At 63.2% G+C, this 21880-nt stretch overlaps 1 protein-coding gene across 8 annotated transcripts; it reads left to right on the top strand.

Annotated features, from left to right (window-relative positions):
• Positions 1-275: 275 nt before the first annotated feature.
• Positions 276-21836, top strand: PNPLA6 (patatin like domain 6, lysophospholipase). Of its 8 annotated transcripts, XM_075134212.1 has the most exons (37): positions 277-358; positions 1935-2004; positions 2099-2161; positions 3662-3749; positions 3833-3915; positions 3997-4094; positions 4167-4307; positions 4555-4714; positions 4844-4924; positions 5811-5939; positions 6033-6113; positions 6213-6321; positions 6417-6500; positions 6656-6762; positions 6855-7046; positions 8442-8519; positions 8766-8971; positions 9105-9236; positions 9321-9444; positions 9525-9638; positions 9944-10019; positions 10142-10282; positions 11366-11429; positions 11502-11670; positions 11738-11920; positions 11994-12112; positions 12202-12358; positions 13042-13158; positions 13275-13344; positions 14452-14568; positions 14845-14961; positions 16739-16887; positions 16960-17112; positions 17932-18048; positions 19361-19457; positions 19552-19661; positions 21538-21836. In XM_075134212.1, the coding sequence occupies exons 2-37, from the start codon at positions 1966-1968 to the stop codon at positions 21601-21603; spliced, it is 4131 nt and encodes a 1376-aa protein (XP_074990313.1). In that variant the 5' UTR covers positions 277-358; positions 1935-1965; the 3' UTR covers positions 21604-21836. The 8 variants fall into 8 exon arrangements, with proteins under 8 accessions (XP_074990311.1, XP_074990312.1, XP_074990314.1 ...); XM_075134210.1 differs by having other exon boundaries at positions 276-358; positions 9105-9444; XM_075134215.1 differs by lacking the exon at positions 14452-14568.
• Positions 21837-21880: the final 44 nt, after the last annotated feature.

Here is a 21880-nt window from a genome sequence, read left to right as displayed (position 1 = left end):
CCCCGGTCCCCAACCCCAGGGTCTCCCCCCAGATTCGGGGTCCCCCCCCCATCCCCCGGCCGCCCTCCCCTGCCACTCCCAAGATGGCGCCGGGGCGCGCACCAAGACACGCCCGCGCCGTCGACCTGTGATGACATCATCACCCCCCGCGCCACACCCAAGATGGCGCCCACCCGCTTCGCCGCGCTCTCGCCCTCTCCCTTGACCTTCCCAACATGGCGGGGGCGCCGCGACGCACTCCCCGCCCCCGCGTGACGTCAGCGCGAGAGGCGGGGCGCCTTTAAAGGGACCATGACCCCGCGGGGGCCGCCGCTACCGCCGAGGCCGGAGCGGGGCGCGGGGCGGCGACCGGCGGCTGGTGAGTGCGGGGGGGGCCGGGGGGGGCATTACCGGCCTGGGGAGGGGGGGAACGGGGGCAGCACCGGCTTTGGGGTGACCGGGGGGGGCCAGGTCTGGATTTGGGGGGGGGAGTAGAACCGGGGGGGGGGGGCAAGACCCCTCGGGGGGGGCAGCAATAGCCCGAGGGGGGGCAATAACGCCTTGGGAGGGTTGGGGGGGGGCAGCATCAGCCCCCCAATTAGTGGGGGGGGGGGCAATATTAACCTGGGGGGGTAATAACGCCTTGGGGGGGGGCAGCATCAGCCCCCCCAATTATCGGGGGAGGGGCCAACACTAGTTTGGGGGGGCAATATTAGCGTGGGGAGGGGGCAATAACGCCTTGGGGGGGGGGCTTGGGGGGGAGTATTAGCCCATGGGGGGGGCAATACGAGTTGGGGGGGGCAATATTAATGTGGGGAGGGGGCAATAGCGCCTTGGAGGGGGCTGGGGGGGCAGCATCAGCCCCCCAATTATCGGGGGGGGCAATATTAACCCTGGGGGGGCAATACTAGTTTGGGGGGGGGCCAATATTAGCGTGGGGAGGGGGCAATAACGCCTGGGGGGGGGGGGGAGAGTATTAGCCCGGGGGGGGCAATACGAGTTGGGGGGGGCAATATTAATGTGGGGAGGGGGCAATAACGCCTTTGGGGGGGGCAGCATCAGCCCCCCCAATTACCGGGGGGGGGGCAATATTAGCCTGGGGGGAGGGGGAGGGCTGGGGGGGGGCACTATTGACCGGGGGGGTGGCACAATTTGGGGGGGGGGAGGGAATATTGCCCTGGGGGAGGGGGTAGAACCAGCCGGGGGGGGGTAATTGAGGGGGGGTGATGGGGGGGGGGGCAGTTGTCACCCATGGGGGGGTGACAGTTGTCACCCATGGGGGGTGGCAGGGGCCCCCGGCGCCGCCCTCGCTGCAAACAGGGTGCTGGGTGCTGGCTGCGCGTCGTGTCCCCACCCCCCCAAAGGGTGGCCGCGATGGGGGCGGGGGGGGGAGGGGGGGGGTGACACGTGCCAGCCTCGGTGACGTCCCCGCTCCGGTGCCCGCCGATGCCACCGTCACCTCCCTGGGGTGTCCTTGGGAAGGACGGTGGTGACGCGGGGGGGGGGACGACACCCACACACCCCGGGGCTGGCCCCGGCGCTCGGGGACCCTTCTGGGGGTGACAGCGGTGACAGCGGTGACAGCGGTGACAGCGGCCGGTGGCCTCGGCGTGGTGACCGAGGCTGTCGCAACAGAGGGTTCCTGCCACCGCTTCCTCTCCCTGCCGGGGAGGGGACATTAAAGTCCCCAAGGTGGGGGGGGGGGGGACGACACTAAAGTCCCCTCCCAGCCACTCGATGTCACCGAGCACCCTGGGGACACCCCGGGGACACCCCTCGTCCCGAGCGCACCCCATCGAGGCCAAACTCAACCCCCGGTGGAGTTTTTACCCCCCGGCGCGAATGTCACCCCGTTGTCACCGGTCCCTCGGTGGCCATCGTGGGTCCCTGTGTCACAAAACTCTCTTTTTTTTTTTTTGGGGGGGGGTTTTAACCGGTTTTCCCCATTTTTGCAGGTTTTTGCATGGGCGGGGCCCCGCCGCGGCCATGGGGCAGAGCCCGTCGGAGCCGCAGGAGGAGGCGGAGGTAGGAAATTGTCACCGCGCCTGGGCAGGGGGGGGACAGTCACCCCCCTCCGTGTCACCGGGGGGGGGGCTCAGCTGTCCCCTTGTCCCCGCAGGATGTGTCCCTGACGGCCGTGCTGCCCAAGCTCTTCGCCGAGGAGCAGCTCCCCACCGGCGCGGTGAGCACCCCCAGGGGACACCAACTTGTCCCCATGTCCCCAAGGGACAGCGTCCTGGTCCCCAATGCTCTTGAGCACCCCCAGGGGACACCAACTTGTCCCCATGTCCCCAGGGGACAGCGTCCTGGTCCCCAATGCTCTTGAGCACCCCCAGGGGACACCAACTTGTCCCCATGTCCCCAAGGGACAGTGTCCTGGTCCCCAAAGCTATTGAGCACCCCCAGGGGACACGAACTTGTCCCCATGTCCCCAAGGGACAGCGTCCTGGTCCCCAATGCTCTTGAGCACCCCCAGGGGACACCAACTTGTCCCCATGTCCCCAGGGGACAGCGTCCTGGGTCCCCAATGCTCTTGAGCACCCCCAGGGGACACCAACTTGTCCCCATGTCCCCAGGGGACAGCGTCCTGGGTCCCCAATGCTCTTGAGCACCCCCAGGGGACACCAACTTGTCCCCATGTCCCCAGGGGACAGCGTCCTGGTCCCCAAAGCTATTGAGCACCCCCAGGGGACACGAACTTGTCCCCATGTCCCCAGGGGGCAGCGTCCTGGTCCCCAATGCTCTTGAGCACCCCCAGGGGACACCAACTTGTCCCCATGTCCCCAGGGGGCAGCGTCCTGGTCCCCAATGCTCTTGAGCACCCCCAGGGGACACCAACTTGTCCCCATGTCCCCAGGGGACAGCGTCCTGGTCCCCAATGCTACTGAGCACCATGAGGGGACATGAACTTGTCCCCATGTCCCCAGGGGACAGCGTCCTGGTCCCCAATGCTCTTGAGCACCCCCAGGGGACACCAACTTGTCCCCATGTCCCCAGGGGACAGCGTCCTGGTCCCCAATGCTCTTGAGCACCCCCAGGGGACACGAACTTGTCCCCATGTCCCCAAGGGACAGCGTCCTGGTCCCCAATGCTCTTGAGCACCCCCAGGGGACACCAACTTGTCCCCATGTCCCCAGGGGACAGCGTCCTGGGTCCCCAATGCTCTTGAGCACCCCCAGGGGACACCAACTTGTCCCCATGTCCCCAGGGGGCAGCGTCCTGGTCCCCGATGCTACTGAGCACCGCGAGGGGACATGAACTTGTCCCCATGTCCCCAGGGGACAGCATCATCGTCCCCAATGCTATTGAGCACCCCCAGGGGACACCAACTTGTCCCCATGCCCCAGGGGACATGAACTTGTCCCCACGCCCGTGGGGACAGCGTCCTGGTCCCCAATGCTGTTGTGTCCCCTTGGGGTGCTCAAACTTGTCCCCATGTCCCCAGGGGACAGCATCATTGTCCCCAATGCTATTGAGCACCCCAAGGGGACACGAACTTGTCCCCATGCCTCTGGGGACACGAACTTGTCCCCACGCCCCAGGGGACACCATCCCAATCCCCGATGCTGTCGAGCCCCTCCCATCCCTCCATGTCCCCAAGGTGGCAGTGCCATTGGTCACCCCCTGCGCTCGTCCCCGGCCCCCGGGGGACACTGGGGACCCCCCCCTTGTCCCTCCGCAGGTGCTGGGGGCGATGCTCGGCCTCGGCCTCTTCACCGTCATCGTCGCCACTGCCATCGTGGTCCTGGTCCGCCGGCTGCGCCTTAAGAGTGAGTGACACCGCCGCGGTGGCCTTGGGGACAGGGGGTGACAGGGCTGCGCCCCATTAACCTGTCCCCATCGTGCTCCCCAGAGATACCCGCGCAGGGGACCCCGAAATATCGCTTCCGAAAACGGGACAAGATGCTCTTTTACGGCCGCAAAATCATGCGCAAGGTGACACCGGGGGTGGCAGCCGGGGTGACTTTCTGATGTCACCATCGGGTGACATCCCCGGCTTGGTGTCCCCAACCCCAGGTCTCCCAATCCACCTCCTCCCTGGTGGACACCACCATTTCCAGCACCTCGAGACCCCGGATGAAAAAAAAACTCAAGATGCTCAACATCGCCAAAAAGTGAGGTTGTCACCGACGCCGGGGGGTGGGGGGGTGGTGGCCCTGCCCCGATGTCACCTCCTTGTCCCCAAGGTTCCTGCGCATCCAGAAGGAGCTGCCCACGCTGCAGCTGAAGGAGCCTCCGCCCTCGGTCCTGGAAGCCGACTTGACCGAATTCGACGTGGCCAATTCCCATCTTCCCTCCGAGGTCCTCTACATGCTCAAAAATGTCCGGTGAGGCTCAGGATCCATCCCTGGGAGGATCAGGATCAGGTCCCAGGGACAGGATCAGGCCCCAGGAGGACAGGATCCATCCCCGGGGTCAGGATTAGGCCCTGGAAGCTGATGAGGGGAGGCTGGACCTCTCCGTTGAAGGACGCTCTTCCCCTCCGCATCCCCATGGCAATCGGCCACTGGGATGACTCCAGAAGACCGGAGCAGATCCCGGTGTCACCCGGTGTCCCCGTCCTTGTCCCTGCAGGGTGCTGGGTCACTTTGAGAAGCCGTTGTTCCTGGAGCTTTGCAAGCACATGGTTTTCCAGCAGTGCCAACAAGGTGACTACGTTTTCCGGCCGGGACAACCCGACACCAGCATTTACGTCCTGCAGGACGGCAAGTTGGAACTCTTCCTCACCGAACCGGTGCGGGGACGGGGACAAGAAAGGGTGGGGGGGGGGACAAGGACATGGGAAAAGGGGGCTGGGGACGCTGCGTGGGGAGGATGAGGATGGAAAGAGCCAAGGTGGGGGGGGGGTGTTTGCGCTTCGCAGGATGGGAAGGAGACGGTGATGAAGGAGGTGTTCCCCGGGGACAGCGTCCACAGTCTGCTCAGCATCCTTGATGTCATCACGGTACCGGCGCCGGCACCGTCCCCAACACCCCCTGTGACAGATTGTGGTTGTCCCCAAACCCCCTAAGCCTGATGGTGGCCATCCCCAACCCCCCCCCAGCCCAACAGTGGCCATCCCCAAACACCCCCCAACCTAACTGTGACCACCCCCAAGCCCCACCAGCAGCCCCCAAGCTCCTCCAGCCCAACCGTGGCCATCCCCAAGCCCAACCGTGGCTGTCCCCAAGTCCCACCAGCCATCCCCAAGCCTCTCCAGCCCAACCGTGGCCATCCCCAAGCCCAACCGTGGCTGTCCCCAAGTCCCACCAGCCATCCCCAAACCCCTCCAGCTCAACCGTGGCCTTCCCCAAGCCCCACCAGCCATCCCCAAGCTTCTCCAGCCAGACAATGACTGCCCCCAAGCCCAACCGTGTCTGTCCCCAAGCCCCACCAGCAGTCCCCAAGCCCCTCCAACCTGACCATGGCCATCCCCAAGCCCAACCGTGGCCGTCCCCAAGCCCCACCAGCCAGCCCCAAGCCCCTCCAGCCAGACCATGGCTGTCCCCAAGCTCCTCCAACCTGACCATGGCCATCACCAAGCCCAACCGTGGCTGTCCCCAAGCCCCACCAGCAGTTCCCAAGCCCCTCCAGCTCAACCATGGCCGTCCCCAAACCCATCCAGCTCAACCATGGCCGTCCCCAAACCCATCCAGCCCAACTGTGGCCATCCCAGCCCAACCATTGCCATCCCCAGATGCCTCCAGCCCAACCACGGCCATCCCCAAGCCCAACTGGCCAAAAGCCACCGGCGGGCTTCACCAGCCCCCAGCTGCCACCATCCCTCATCCATGGCCAGGATGGACCTCCCCATCCCAGCAAGGCCACCAATGCCACGGCATGTCACCTAGGGCCACCAGCGACCATACCGAACGGTGTGTGCCCGGGCAGCGGAGGACTCCACCGTGCTACGGCTGCCGGTTGAAGCCTTCTCTGCCGTCTTTGAGAAGTACCCCGAGAGCTTGGTGCGGGTGGTGCAGGTGAGAACAGGTTGGGGAGACCACGGTGGGGGGGGGGGGGGTGGTCCCTTGGGGTGGCAGGGGACCACTGATGGCTTCTTGTCCCCTCCTTAGATCATCATGGTGCGCCTACAGCGCGTCACCTTCTTGGCGTTGCACAACTACCTTGGGTTGACGAACGAGCTCTTCAGCCACGTGAGTTCATGCTGAAAATGGGAGGGGGGGGGGGTCGGGCCAAATCCGGACCCACCCCCCGCCCCCCCCCCCAGCCCCGCTGATGTCCCCCCTTTGCAGGACATGCAACCGCTACGGCTCTTCCCCCAACCCGGCCACGCCGCCCGCACCAGCCCCGTCCGCCACGGCAAGCGGGGGCTCGGCGGTGCCGATGAGGGCAGGGAGCCGGGTAAGAGCTCGGGGTGCTGGGACAAGCCCCCCCCCCTCCTTGCCAGCACCGTGGCGGTGGGGGGCTTGGTTGCTCAGGGTGGTCTCATCCTGCAGCTGACGCCCTGAAAGCCGGAGGCCTGGAGACCCCCGTGCCGCCGCCGTTGAGCCGCTGCATCTCCATGCCGGTGGATATCTCCGGTGGGTCGGAGGCTGGAGGAAGGAGGGGGGGAGCCAGGGTCATGCAATGCCCCCTCCCCCCCCCCAGGCTTGTGCATCCCCCTCCCCAGATTGTGCAGACCCCCCCCCGGGCTCTTGCCGGTGACCCCCCCGGTCCCCTCCCTCACCCATCTCAGGCATCCAGAAGGGTCCCCGCTCCGACTTCGACATGGCCTACGAGCGCGGCCGCATCTCGGTGTCGCTGCAGGAGGACAGCACCGGCGCCTTGGCCGCCTTCTCCCGGGTAAGACCAGATCCGGCAACACAACGTCCACCCAAATCCTCCTCGCCGGGGTGGCCGCGGACGGGTGCCGGAGCTGTCCCGTCTCCCCGCAGTCCGTCTCGCACGAGCCCAAGGAGCGCAAGTCAGTGACGGTGGAGGAGCAACCGTCTGGTGTCTACCACTACAACTACTGCGAGGACGATTCGGCAACCGGGAATTGTCCCTTCGGGCCCTACCAGGGCCGCCAGACCAGCGCCATCTTCGAGGCTGCCAAGCAGGAGCTGGTCAAGCTCATGAAGGTGGAGGTGAGGGCAGAAACGGTGCCGGTATGGGGGTATTGTGGCTTTTTGGTGGTCCTCTGTTGCATTGTGGTTAGTTCCCCTGGCTTTGTGGTGGTCCCCCATGGCTTTGTGGTGGTCCCTGTTACCTCATGGTGGTCCCTCGGCACTTCGTGTTGGTTCCCCGTTGCTTTATAGTGGTCCTCCGTCACCTCATGGTGGTCCCTCAGCACTTTGTGGTGGTCCCCCTTCGCCTCGTGGTGGTCCCCCATCACCTCGTGGTGGTCCCTCGGTGCTTCATGTTGGTCCCCCGTTGCTTCATAGTGGTCCCTGTTGCTTCATGGTGGTCCTCCGTTGCCTCATGGTGGTCCCCCATCACCTCGTGGTGGTCCCCCGTTGCTTTATAGTGGTCCCTGTTGCTTCATGGTGGGTCCCTGTGGTCTTGTGGTGGTCCCCCATCACCTCATGGTGGTCCCCCATCACCTCGTGATGATCCCTCGGCACTTCGTCGTGGTCCCCCGTTGCTTTATAGTGGTCCCTGTTGCTTCATGGTGGGTCCTTGTGGTCTTGTGGTGGTCCCTCATTGCCTCATGGTGGTCCCCCATCACCTCGTGATGATCCCTCGGCACTTCGTCGTGGTCCCCCGTTGCTTTATAGCGGTCCTTGTTGCTTCATGGTGGGTCCTTGTGGTCTTGTGGTGGTCCCCTGTGGCCTCATGGTGGTCCCCCATCACCTCGTGATAGTCCCTCGGCAGTTCGTGTTGGTCCCTGTTGCTTTATAGTGGTCCCTGCTGCTTCATGGTGGGTCCCTGTGGTCTTGTGGTGAGTTCCCATCACCTCGTGGTGGTCCCCCATCACCTCGTGATGGACCCTTGGCGCTTTGTGTTGGTCCCCTATTGCTTCATGGTGGGTCCCTGTTGCTTCATGGTGGGTGCCTATCACCTCATGGTGGTCCCTCATTGCCTCATGGTGGTCCCCCATCACCTCGTGGTGGTCCCTTGGTGCTTTGTGTTGGTCTCCTGTTGCTTCATAGTGGTCCCTGTGATCTTGTGGTGGGTCCCCATCACCTCGTGGTGGTCCCCCGTTGCCTTGTGGTGGTCCCTCATCACTTCGTGTTGGTCCCCCTTTGCTTCATGGTGGGTCGCCATCACTTCGTGATGGTCCCCATGGCCTCAGGGTGGTCCCCCATCTCCTTGTGGTGGTCTCCATCACTTCATGGTGGTCTCCATTGCCTTGGGGTGGTCCCCTGTTTCCTCATGGTAGTCCCCCATCACTTTGTGGTGGGTTCTCATCTCCTCGTGGTGGTCTCCATTGCTTCACGATGGTCCCTGTGGCCTCCTTGTGGTCCTCTGTCTCCTCGTGGTGGTCCCCATCTCCTCATGATGGTCCCCATCACCTCACGTGATGCTGTTCTTCCCTCTAGGACCCTTCTCTCCTCAACAACCGTGTCTTGCTCCATCATGCCAAAGCCGGGACGGTCATTGCCCGTCAAGGGGACCAGGTGGGTCTGGGTTTCGGGGAGCTGCTGTGGCATCTTTCTCCCCCCACCCTATATTTCCGTGGGGTGCTACTCTTCCTACTCCTGCCCTATGGGTGGTGAGGGGCGGGAATGATCGCCAGAGCCATCTGGAGGGTGCAAAACACCCCGTGAAGAGGACCAGAAGAAACCTGGAGGGATGCTGGTGGGACCCCTCATGCCTGGGGGTCCCAGGTGGCCCCCGTCGTCTATAGGGTGCCATTTTGGCAGGACGTGAGCCTCCACTTCGTGCTGTGGGGCTGCCTCCACGTGTACCAGCGGATGATCGACAAGGCGGAGGACGTCTGCCTCTTCTTGACGCAGCCCGGTGAGATGGTGGGACAGCTGGCCGTGCTCACCGGCGAACCCCTCATCTTCACCATCAAGGCCAACCGTGACTGCACCTTCCTTAAGATCTCCAAGTCGGACTTCTACGAGTGAGTCCCGGCATCGGTGGTGGAGGAGGTTTGAGGGCAAAAGGGTTGATGCCAAAGGAGATTCCTGCGGTGAGCGTTGTGGTGGTATCTTTTGGGGCCACCACCGTGTCTCCCAACTGCTGTTGACCCATAGGATCATGCGGGAGCAGCCCAGCGTGGTGCTGAGCGTCGCCCACACCGTGGCTGCCCGTATGTCACCCTTCGTGCGCCAGATGGACTTTGCCATCGACTGGATGGCGGTGGAGGCCGGCCGGGCGCTCTACAGGTGGGTACCGATGAATGGGTGCCCACCTCAGCTTGATGAGGACCACTTTGGGGTGGCTGAGGTCCCACTGGTGGTGTCCCCCAGGCAGGGGGACAAGTCGGACTGCACCTACATCGCGCTCAACGGCCGTCTCCGCTCCGTCATCCAGAAGGGCAGCGGGAAGAAGGAGCTCATCGGGGAGTACGGCCGCGGGGACCTCATCGGCGTGGTGAGAGCCATGTCGGGGCCAAGCCACGGACACCCTATACGTCTTGCCGATCCATCTTGGTTATATGTCTTCTTCTCCAGGTGGAAGCCCTCACCCGGCAGCCCCGTGCCACCACGGTCCACGCGGTCCGGGACACGGAGCTGGCCAAGCTGCCTGAGGGCACCTTGAACAATATCAAACGCAGATACCCCCAGGTACCCCTAGATCCTCATCCCGGGGTCTGCACCCTCTTCCCATGGAAGGAACGTGTCCTCACATCTCCTCCAATCGGTGGTTGCGATGCTCGTTAAAACCAGCTTAAATTAAGGAATTAAAGACGTGATTAGAGCTGTTGGAGGAGGAGGGCTGATGTGCTAAAGGGTTGTCCCTCTCTGAGGTCCTCAAGGGTGGGTGGTGGTACCCAAAAAGTCGTGTGGGACACCGGTCTGGGGTGTTAATGAGTCTCCAGCTTGGGAAGTCCTGCTGGGTCTGGTGGCCATCCCTGTCCTCGTCCCTGCAGGTTGTCACCCGCCTCATCCACCTCCTGAGTCAAAAGATCTTGGGAAACCTTCAGCAGCTCCGTGGCCCCTTTGCAAGTAGGTCCCGAAGGGGTTAGGGACAAGGGGGTGCTGGTGGCCATCATCGGAGCAGCACGTGGAAGGTGTCCACCACCCCATCGTGGTGTCCCCCCACCGCCACCGCGTCTCTGTCCGTGCAGGCTCTGGCTTGGGCATGGCCTCCAGCTCGGAGCCCACCAATCCCACCAGTAACCTGTCAACGGTGGCGGTGCTGCCAGTGTGTGACGATGTGCCCACGGCTGCCTTCACGCTGGAGCTCAAGCACGCGCTCAACGCCATCGGTGAGTGCCAACGCAGTGGTGACCACCGTGGTGGCTATGGCATGGAGGTGACCATGGTCCTGTGGCACGTCAGTGACCTGGTGTGGTGATTGCAGCCCCATGGCATGGTGGTGGCTGTGGAATGGAGGTGGCCATGGTCCTGTGGCGTGGTGGGCATCGTGGCATGGTGACCACCACAGCCTCATGGCATGACGGTGACCACAGCATGGTGGTGACCGCAGTCCCGTGGCATGATGACCACAACCCTATGGCACGGTGGTGACCACAAGGCATAGTGGTGACCACAGCCCCGTGGCACGGTGGTGACCACAGCATGGTGGTGACCAAAGCCCCATGGCATGGTGGTGACCACAGCATGGTGGTGACCAAAGCCCTGTGGCACGGTGGTGACCACGGCATGGTGGTGACCAAAGCCCCGTGGCACGGTGGTGACCACGGCATGGTGGTGACCAAAGCCCCGTGGCACGGTGGTGACCACAGCATGGTGGTGACCAAAGCCCTGTGGCACGGTGGTGACCATGGCATGCTGGTGACCAAAGCCCTGTGGCACAGTGGTGATCACAGCATGGTGGTGACCACAGCCCCGTGGCACGGTGGTGACCACAGCATGGTGGTGACCACAGCCCCGTGGCACGGTGGTGACCACAGCATGGTGGTGACCAAAGCCCCGTGGCACGGTGGTGACCACGGCATGGTGATGACCACAGCCCCGTGGCACGGTGGTGACCACGGCATGGTGGTGACCAAAGCCCCGTGGCACGGTGGTGACCACGGCATGGTGGTGACCACAGCCCCATGGCACGGTGGTGACCATGGCATACTGGTGACCACAGCCCCATGGCACGGTGGTGACCACAGCATGGTGGTGACCAAAGCCCCGTGGCACGGTGGTGACCACAGCATGGTGGTGACCACAGCCCTGTGGCACGGTGGTGACCACAGCATGGTGATGACCAAAGCCCCGTGGCACGGTGGTGACCATGGCATGCTGGTGACCACAGCCCCATGGCACGGTGGTGACCATGGCATGCTGGTGACCACAGCCCCACGGGACACCGGTGACCATGTCCCCACCTCTCCCAGGTCCCACATTGCTCCTCACCAGCGACATCATCCGTGCCCGTCTCGGCTCCTCGGCGTTGGACAGGTAACTCCTGTCGGGAGGAACATCCCCGGCGACCCATCACCATGCCGCCGGCTGACGCCTCCATCTCGGCAGCATCCAGGAGTACCGCCTGTCGGGTTGGCTGGCGCAACAGGAGGACATCCACCGCATCGTCCTCTACCAAACCGACTGTACCCTGACGCCGTGGACCGTGCGCTGCATCCGTCAAGCCGACTGTATCCTCATCGTAGGGTTGGGCGACCAAGAGCCAGCGTTGGGAGAGGTGAGATGGGGGCTGTAGGTGGTGGTGGTGAGACAACACCGCGCCGGGTGGCTGATGACTTCTACAGCTGGAGCAGATGCTGGAGAACACGGCGGTGCGTGCCCTGAAGCAGTTGGTCCTCCTACACCGCGAGGATGGTCCCAGCCCTTCCCGGACCGTTGAGTGGCTCAACATGCGTAGCTGGTGCTCTGGCCACCTCCACATCAAGTGTCCCCGGCGCGTCTTCTCCCGCCGTAGCCCCACCAAACTGGTACGTGTGTCCTCCTGGGTGACCTTGGTGGTCAACCATCATCATCGTCACCCATCGTTCATCCCGTCCGCAGCGGGAGATGTACGAGAAGGTGTTTGAGAAGAGCGCCGACCGGCACAGCGACTTCTCCCGCTTGGCGCGGATCCTCACCGGCAACACCATCGCCCTCGTCCTGGGAGGCGGCGGAGCCAGGTGGGTGCTGTGCCGTGACAGGATGCGACCCGGCAGGGTGGGGATCCCGCTCTCGTCCATCTTCCTCTTTATTTTCTCTGTCCGGCCAGGGGTTGCTCCCACATCGGGGTGATCAAGGCGATGGAGGAGTCGGGGATCCCCATCGACATGGTGGGCGGCACCTCCATCGGCGCCTTCATCGGGGCCCTCTACGCCGAGGAGCGCAGCGCCGTCCGCACCAAGCAGCGGGCGCGCGAGTGGGCCAAGGTGGGTGCCGCCGCACGTCCCCCCACCCCAGCGACGGCCCTCCCTGCCGGTGGCCAGCCCTGCCTGGGGTGTTTCTAAAGCATCTCCTTCCTCCTTTTCTTCTTCCTCCTCCTCCTTCTTCCTCTTCTTCTTCTTCTTCGTCTTCTTCTTCTTCCTCTTCTTCGTCTTCTTCTTCTTTTTCTTCTTCGTCTTCTTCTTCTTCTTCTTCTTCGTCTTCTTCTTCTTCTTCTTCTTCGTCTTCTTCTTCTTCTTCTTCTTCGTCTTCTTCTTCTTCTTCTTCGTCTTCTTCTTCTTCTTCGTCGTCTTCTTCTTCTTCTTCCTCCTTTGCCTCTTCTCCTCTTCCTTCTTCTTTTTTCCTCCTCTTTCTTCTTCCTCCTTCTCCTCCGCCGCCTTCTCTCCTTTTCTTCTGCTGTTGCTTCTTTCTCTTCTTCCTTCCTTTTTCCTTCTCCTCCTTCTTATTCCTCCTCCTGCTTCTCTTCCTCCTCCTCGTGTTTATTCCTCCTCCTCCTCGTGTTTATTCCTCCTCCTCCTCCTTTTTATTCCTCCTCCTCCTCCTCCTTTTTCTTCCTCCTCCTCCTTTTTCTTCCTCCTCCTCTTTTTTCTTCCTCCTCCTCTTTTTTCTTCCTCCTCCTCTTTTTTCTTCCTCCTCCTCCTTTTTCTTCCTCCTCCTCCTCCTCCTCCAGTGCATGAATTCAGTGTTCGAGACCGTCCTGGACCTCACCTACCCCATCACCTCCATGTTTTCGGGTTCAGCCTTCAACGCCAGCATCAACAAGGTCTTCCAGGACAAGCAGATCGAGGTGTGTTGCACGGACGCCCCCCGGAGCTGCACCCACCCGTGGTGGGGGGTCCAACCAGCTCCCCACCCACCCACCAACCTCCCCACGACGTCACCCACCCCATCTTGTCCCCGCAGGACCTGTGGCTGCCCTACTTCAACGTCACGACTGACATCACGGCCTCGGCCATGCGGGTGCACACGGACGGTAAGAGCTCCCCGGGGAGCCGGGGAAGCTCTCCGGTGCCACCACATCCCCCCTTGTGGGGACCCTCCTCACCAGCACCCCAAAACGGTGTCACCACACCACGGGGGAAGGTTTGCCATGTGCCAGGAGGACGTATCCTGGCACGGCAAGGAAAGGGCTTGGAGGGCTCATGGTGAGCCCGGGCAGTGGTGGCTTCCCAGAGCCACCTGGTGCTGGTGACACCACCAGGCTCAGGTCCCCATGGGGGTCTGGCTGTGCCCCACATCCTCGGTGGGGTTGGGGGCAGAATTGGTGCGTGGAGCCACATCTCGCCACCCTGAGCTGAGCGTGCATGTCCCCTCTAACATATCTGCTCACCACTAACCCCAGTAACCCACGCTCACGGCATGTGGAGCACGGGGAGGCGGTTGGCAGTGCTGGGGATGATGCCGTGGTGGTGGTGGGGATGATGCCGTGGTGGTGGTGGGGATGATGCTGTGGTGGTGGTGGAAACGTGATGGTGGTGGTGGAGACGTGGTGGTGGGGATGATGCCGTGGTGGTGGTGGGGATGATGCCATGGTGGTGGTGGAGACGTGGTGGTGGTGGTGGAGACGTGGTGGTGGGGATGATGCCGTGGTGGTGGGGATGATGCCGTGGTGGTGCTGGAGTCAACGTGGTGGTGGTGCAGTCAACGTGGTGGTGGGGATGACATCGTGGTGGTGGGGATGACATCGTGGTGGGGATGACGTGGTGGTGGTGGAGATGGTGCGGTGGTGGTGGGAACATCGTGGTGATGGGGACGTTGCGGTGGCTGCCCCTCTCCCTTGCCTGGTGTCGGAGCTCACCTGGGACATTGAGCCGTCCACGGGGGCGCACGCGGTGGCTCGTAGGCAGCCTGGCTCTCGCTCTGCCTGCTCCTCTGGCCTCCTAACGCCAACTAATCCCTCCTCACCACCCCTAACCCTCCGGCGAGCATCTCGCCCCATTCCATCCTTCCCCATCCTGGTAGCTCAGGTCTTGGGGCTGCAAACATCCCACCGGCGTGGTGCCAACCATCCTTGGTCACCCACCGCCGGGTGCTCGGGTACGTCCCGTCCCCCCGTGACCGTGTCCTCTCGCTCCGGCAGGCAGCCTTTGGCGTTACGTCCGAGCCAGTGCGTCTTATACCCCCTACCTGCCTCCGCTCTGCGACCCCAAGGACAGCCATTGGCTCGTGGACGGCTGCTATGTTAACAATGTCCCAGGTCAGCATCTCGCTCGCCGGGGCCACCGGCCTCCCAGAAAAAACACCCTCTCCCACCCCCCCAAAACCACGTCCCATCCCAACTTTGAGCCACCTGAGTTTTCCAAACGGCCGGTCAGAGCGAGCAACGGGTTCCTCTGCCACCCGTGGGTGCCCGTCGGACAACCGTGGGGTGCAGACATCCCCGGATGCGGGGCAAGGGCGAGGGGCAGCCCCCCCCCAGGGGGGGAGGATCTCGGGCGGGCCGTGCTCATTGCGTTTGTTCCCGCCGGCGCAGGCTCGCTCTGGCGGTACGTGCGAGCCAGCATGACCCTTTCTGGGTACCTACCGCCACTCTGCGACCCCAAGGACGGCAACTTGCTGATGGACGGTGGTTACATCAACAACCTGCCAGGCAAGTAGCAGCTCAACGCCGTCACCGTCACCGCCCAACCGGGGCGGCAGCCAACGCGGCGCCGGGTTTGACCCCGAGAGCGGTGGCAGGTGGTTGGGTGGGGGCTGCGTGGGCCACCATGAGATAGGCGCTCAATGGATGGAGACGTTGAGGTTGGATTTGGGTCATCTTGCTTGGGTTTGCATCTTCTTGGTGTCTTCGTTGTTGGGCGTCCTCTCAGGGCGTCCATCCATCCAAAAAGCGTTCATCCATCTCGCATCATCTCTTGGTGTCCTCAGTACCAGGTGGCTTCCCAGGGCATCTTCATCTTTCTTCATATGCAAGATGCGTCCCTTCATCTTGCATCATCTCTTGGTGTCTTCGGTGTTGGGCATCCTCTCAGGGCATCTTCATCCTCTTTCATGCGCCAAAAAAAGTCGTACAGTCTTGCGTCGTCTCTTGGCGTCATCGGCCAAGGTGACAGGTCGCTTCCCAGATCATCCTTCTTCACACGCAAAAAATATCCCTCCATCTTGCATCATCTCTGGGTGTCCTCAGCACTGGGTGCCCTCCTAGAGCATCTCCAGGCTCCTTATGTACCAACCACCTCCCTCCATCCTGCACCGTCTTTTGGTGTCCTCAGCATCGTGTCCCCTCCTGGGGCGTCTTCATGCTTCACCATGTGCGAGCCATCTTTGTCCATCTCTTGACGTTCTGAGCTCCGGGTGCCGTCCTTGGGCCTCTTTCACCTACAAGACACCTCCATCCGTCTTGGTGTCCAGCTCTTGGTGTCTTTGACACCAGGTGTCCTCCATGCTCTTTCACAGGCAAACCACCTCCCTCTGTCTCACACCATCTCTTGGTGACCCCGGCACTGGGTGCCTTCCTGGGGCACCTTCATGTGCAAACCACCTTTGTCCATCCTGCCTCATCTTCTGGTGCCCTCAGCTCTGGATTGCCTCCTGGGGCATCTCCATCCTCATTCATGTGCAAGCCACCTCCTGTCATCTCAAACTATTTCCTGGTGTCTTTGACACCAGGTACCCTCCCAGAACATCTCCATGCTCCTTCCCATGCAAGCCACTTCCCTCCATTCTGTGTCATCTTCTGGTGTCCTTGGCACTGGGTGCCCTCCCAGGACATCTCCATCCTTCTTCACATTGCAAGCTACGTCCCTCCATCCTGCACCGTGTTTTGGTGTCTTTGGTACTGGGTGGCCTCCTGTGGCATCTTTGTGCTCCTTCATTTCCAAGCCACCTTCCTCCATCCTGCGTCATCGTCTCTCAGTGTCCTCAGGACTGGGTGCCCTCCTGCAGCGTCTTCATCTCCCCTCATGTACAAGCCACCTTCCTCCATGTTGCATCATCTCTTGATGTCCTCAGCGCCAGGAGCACCTCCATCCTCCTCCATATTAAGCCATCTCCATCCACCTTGCCTCGTCTCCTGATGTCCTCACCACTGGGTGTCCTCCTGGGGCATCTCCACGCTCCTTCGCATCCCACCGCAGATGCCGCAACTTGCCTGTGCCCTCCCGTCGCCGCAGCACATGCACCAGGTTGCGTGACTACTCTGCTCCCCACCGGCACGTCCTGCCCGCTGGGCTCCTGCCCCCAACTCTGGCACCCATGGGACACCCCTCGTCCCACCACGAGCCCCAGCATGGCTTTGCCATCCAACCCATCAGGGACAATCCCTCACCCCCATTTCCCTCCGCTCGTGCCATCGCCTCTCACCGCGGGCTCGGACCGGGGGAAACGGCGACGCTGCCGACCCAGCTTCTTCCTTTCCCATCCCGCAGCCGACATCGCCCGCAACATGGGTGCCAAGACGGTGATCGCCATCGACGTGGGCAGCCAGGATGAGACAGACCTCTGCAACTACGGGGACAGCCTGTCTGGCTGGTGGCTTCTCTGGAAACGTCTCAACCCCTGGGCTGAAAAAGTCAAGGTGAGGACCGGTGGGAGGCGGGGATGCTGGTGAGGTGACGCGGGCAGGGTGCTGAGCACCTTGGCTTCCCAGGTGCCCGACATGGCGGAGATCCAGTCCCGCCTGGCCTACGTGTCGTGCGTCAGGCAGCTGGAGGTGGTGAAGTCCAGCTCGTACTGCGAGTACATCCGCCCCCCCATCGACCGCTTCAAGACCATGGATTTCGGCAAGTTCGACGAGATCTACGTGAGTTGGGGGATGGAGAGGCCGGTGGGGTGGCCTGGACCATCGTTTAGGGTGCTTCTGGCCATGAATGGGGTGCCCCAAGCCATGGGTTGGGAGTTCTGCAGCCATCAGTTGGGGTGTCCTGGCTGTTGCTTGGGGTGTCTTGGCCATTAACAGGGTGCCCTGGCCACTAATGGGGTGCCCCAGATGTGGATTGTGGTGCCCTTGCCATCAGTTGGGTGTCCAGGCCATTAACAGGGTCTCCTGGCCATCAGGTAGGGTCAACCAGCAATTGATTGGATGCCCCAGCCACCATTTGGGGGTGCTCTGGTCCATCGGTTGGGGTGTCCTGGCCATTGGTGGGGTGCCCCAGCCATCAGTTGGGTGCTCAAGCCATCATCCAGGTGCCCCAGCCATTAACGGAGTGACTGGATCATCATCTGGGGGTGCCCGAGCCATCATTCGGGGTGCTTGGGCCATCAGTTGCCATGTCCTGGCCATTATTTGGGGTGCCTGGGCCATCGTTCTGGGTACCCAGGTCATCATTTGGGGCTCCCTGACCATCAGTTGGGCTGCCTGGGCCGTTGGTCAGGGTGCCCAAGCCATCAATGGGGTACCCTTGGCCATCGTTTGGGGTGTCCTGACTAGGTTGAGCATCCCAGTCATCATTTGGGGTACCCTGGCCATCAGTTGGGTGCCCCAGCCATCAACCAAGTGTCCTGGGCGATCAATTGGGGTGTCTTACCCATCAGTTGGGTGCCCGGGTCATCATTTGGGGTGCCCCAGGCCATCGTTTGGGGTGCCCAGGGCACCGATGGACTGCGGCTGCTCTCCTCGCAGGACGTGGGGTACCAGCACGGCAAGGTGGTCTTCGACGGCTGGAGCCGGGGCGACATCATCGAGAAGATGGTGAAGGACCGGCGTTCGGCTGACTTCTACGAGAGCAAACGCATGGACGTGAGCAGGGGGGGGTGACACCGGCGCCCGTGGGTGGTGGTGGCTGCCTGGGGACCTGCCCTGGGGCATCCTGGGATGGGCCTGGCACCCTGATTTTAAGAACTTTTTGTTTTCCCCTGGCCCTGGAGCCATCTTCAGGGAGCAGCACCCTGCTTGTCCCTTGTCCCCTCTGTCTCCCCCACGTCCTTCTAGCTCCATCCTCCTGTCCCCTTGGTCCATCCTTCTGACCCTGTCACCCTGGTCTATCTCCTGTCCCTCCCCAGCATCATCCTGTCCCCTTGGTCCATCTTCTTGTCCCTTCCTTGGTCCATCTCCTGTCCCCTCAACCCTGGTCCATCTCCTGTCCCTCACTGGCATCCTCCTGTCCCCTTCTTAGTCCATCTCCTGTCCTCCTCCCCATCATCCTTTGTCCCCTTGGTCCATCCTGTCCCCTTCTTGGTCCATCTCCTGTCCCCCCCAGCATTCTTGTCCCCTCCTTGGTCCATCTCCTGTCCCCTCAACCCTGGTCCATCTCCCATCCCTCATTGGTAGCCTCCTGTCCCCTTCTTGGTCCATCTCCTGTCCCCTTCTTGGTCCATCTCCTGTCCTCCTCTCCATCATCCTTATGTCCCCTTGATCCATCTCCTGCCCCTCCACCCTCGTCCATCTCCTGTCCCTCACCGGCATCCTCCTGTCCCCTCCTTGGTCCATCTCCTGTCCCACTCCCCATCATCCTTTTGTCCCCTTGGTCCATCCTGTCCCCTTGGTCCATCTCCTGTCCCCTCCTTGGTCCATCTCCTGTCCCACTCCCTATCATCCTTTGTCCCCTTGGTCCATCTCCTGTCCCCTCCTTAGTCCATCTCCTGTCCCACTCCCCATCATCCTTTTGTCCCCTTGGTCCATCTCCTGTCCCCTCCTTGGTCCATCTCCTGTCCCCTCCTTGGTCCATCCTGTCCCCTTGGTCCATCTCCTGTCCCCTCCTTGGTCCATCTCCTGTCCCACTCCCTATCATCCTTTGTCCCCTTGGTCCATCTCCTGTCCCCTCCTTGGTCCATCTCCTGTCCCACTCCCCATCATCCTTTGTCCCCTTGGTCCATCTCCTGTCCCCTCCTTGGTCCATCTCCTGTCCCCTTGGTCCATCTCCTGTCCCCTCCTTGGTCCATCCTGTCCCCTTGGTCCATCTCCTGTCCCCCTGGTCTCCTTTTGTCCCTCTCTCTGTGTCCCCCGCTGCCCTTTACCCATCCCACGTCCCTCCTCCTGCCCCCTCCATCCTCACCCCTTCTCGCACTCGCTGGGGGGGCTGCTCGGGGGCCCCCCCTTTTTCCTCCCGTAGGTGCTCACTTGCCCCAGCGCCGGCTTCACCGACCTGGCGGAGATCGTGTCCCGCATCGAGCCCGCCAAGCCGTACTTGTCCGACGGATACGCGGACGGTGAGATGGGGGGGGCGGGGGGTCGGGATCCGGGGTGCGGGGCCTGATCCGGACCCGGGGCCTGACCCTGCCCCCCCCCATCTTGCTCCCCCAGAGGAGTCCGACTACCTCACCGAGTACGAGGACGAGGGGCCGGAGCCAGCGCGGGGTGAGGAGGACGCGTTCGCCCCTTCCGAGTGGGCCAGCGCCGGCGCTTTGGAGGCTGTGAGTGCCCACGGCCGTGGAGACCCTCTGAAATGGGGTGCCCCTGGGTTTGGGGGCTCCCAAGGGTGCCCTGACCCCGTGTATGGGGGTATGTGGTCATGGAGAGCCTCCAAAATGGGGTGTCCCTGGGTTTGGGGGCTCCCAAGGGTGCCCTGACCCCGTGTATGGGGGCATGTGGTCATGGAGAGCCTCCAAAATGGGGTGTCCCTGGGTTTGGGGGCTCCCAAGGGTGTCCTGACCCCATGTATGGGGGTATGTGGTCATGGAGAGCCTCCAAAATGGGGTGTCCCTGGGTTTGGGGGCTCCCAAGGGTGCCCTGACCCCATGTATGGGGGTATGTGGTCATGGAGAGCCTCCAAAATGGGGTGCCCCTGGGTTTGGGGGCTCCCAAGGGTGCCCTGACCCCGTGTATGGGGGCATGTGGTCATGGAGAGCCTCCAAAATGGGGTGCCCCTGGGTTTGGGGGCTCCCAAGGGTGTCCTGACCCCATGTATGGGGGTATGTGGTCATGGAGAGCCTCCAAAATGGGGTGTCCCTGGGTTTGGGGGCTCCCAAGGGTGCCCTGACCCCGTGTATGGGGGGTATGTGGTCATGGAGAGCCTCCAAAATGGGGTGTCCCTGGGTTTGGGGGCTCCCAAGGGTGCCCTGACCCCGTGTATGGGGGTATGTGGTCATGGAGAGCCTCCAAAATGGGGTGTCCCTGGGTTTGGGGGCTCCCAAGGGTGCCCTGACCCCGTGTATGGGGGTATGTGGTCATGGAGAGCCTCCAAAATGGGGTGTCCCTGGGTTTGGGGGCTCCCAAGGGTGCCCTGACCCCATGTGTGGGGGTATGTGGCCATGGAGACCCTCCAAAATGGGCTCAGGGACACCCTGGACCCCACGGGTGCTGCACCGTGTCCCCGTCCCAGTGTCCCCCACGTGTCCCCAGCTCCCTGCAGACACGGGGACACCCTGGACCCCACGGGTGCGGCACCGTGTCCCAGTGTCCCCCACGTGTCCCCCAGGTCCCTGCAGACGCGGGGACACCCTGGACCCCACGGGTGCGGCACCGTGTCCCAGTGTCCCCCACGTGTCCCCAGCTCCCTGCAGACACGGGGACACCCTGGACCCCACGGGTGCGGCACCGTGTCCCAGTGTCCCCCACGTGTCCCCAGCTCCCTGCAGACACGGGGACACCCTGGACCCCACGGGTGCTGCACCGTGTCCCCGTCCCAGTGTCCCCCACGTGTCCCCCAGGTCCCTGCAGATGCGGGGACAGCCTGGACCCCACGGGTGCGGCACCGTGTCCCCGTCCCAGTGTCCCCCACGTGTCCCCAGCTCCCTGCAGACACGGGGACACCCTGGACCCCACGGGTGCGGCACCGTGTCCCCGTCCCAGTGTCCCCCACGTGTCCCCAGCTCCCTGCAGACACGGGGACACCCTGGACCCCACAGGTGCTGCACCGTGTCCCAGTGTCCCCCACGTGTCCCCAGCTCCCTGCAGACGTGGGGACAGCCTGGACCCCACGGGTGCTGCACCGTGTCCCAGTGTCCCCCACGTGTCCCCAGCTCCCTGCAGGCTCGGGGACAGCCTGGACCCCACGGGTGCGGCACCGTGTCCCCGTCCCAGTGTCCCCCACGTGTCCCCCAGGTCCCTGCAGACACGGGGACACCCTGGACCCCACGGGTGCGGCACCGTGTCCCAGTGTCCCCCACGTGTCCCCAGCTCCCTGCAGGCTCGGGGACACCCTGGACCCCACGGGTGCGGCACCGTGTCCCCGTCCCAGTGTCCCCAACGTGTCCCCAGCTCCCTGCAGACGCGGGGACACCCTGGACCCCACGGGTGCGGCACCGTGTCCCCGTCCCAGTGTCCCCAACGTGTCCCATCTCTCCCCAGGAGGAGGAGAAGAGCCTGCGGCACCGCCCGAGCCCGCCCCGGGACCCCCCCGCACCCCACACCTGACCCCAACGCCACCGAAGGAGCCCCAGAGCCGCCACTACCTCCGCACCCCGGGGGGGGGGGGTGTCCCCCACTACCGACCCCCCCCCCCCCCAGCCTTTCCGCGGCCCGGTGGCACTTTCCCACTTGTCCCCATCGCTGTCCCCAGGCTGGGGTGACACAGGGGGGCTCCAGGGACCCCCCCATTCCCCCCCTCCCCCCCTGCACTGTTGCACTGGCCCAAATCCCCCCCCCCCCCCCGGCCCGGCCGTGCCCCGCTGGCGAGGAGGGGAAGTGACTG

This window comes from Calonectris borealis, chromosome 31, assembly GCF_964195595.1.
Source record: "Calonectris borealis chromosome 31, bCalBor7.hap1.2, whole genome shotgun sequence".
In the NCBI taxonomy this organism is placed as follows: Eukaryota; Metazoa; Chordata; class Aves; order Procellariiformes; family Procellariidae; genus Calonectris; species Calonectris borealis.
Note: the sequence above shows the minus strand (reverse complement) of the source record. Positions and strands in the feature narration are given on the sequence as shown.

Excerpts from the sequence above, each read along its gene's own strand:
- PNPLA6 (XM_075134210.1), top strand. The coding sequence starts at position 1,966 with ATGGGGCAGAGCCCGTCGGAGCCGCAGGAGGAGGCGGAG. Across the intron at positions 9,445-9,524 it reads GCGGGGACCTCATCGGCGTG|GTGGAAGCCCTCACCCGGCA; the intron begins GTGAGAGCCATG and ends CTTCTTCTCCAG. Across the intron at positions 17,113-17,931 it reads GCAAGTTCGACGAGATCTAC|GACGTGGGGTACCAGCACGG; the intron begins GTGAGTTGGGGG and ends CTCTCCTCGCAG.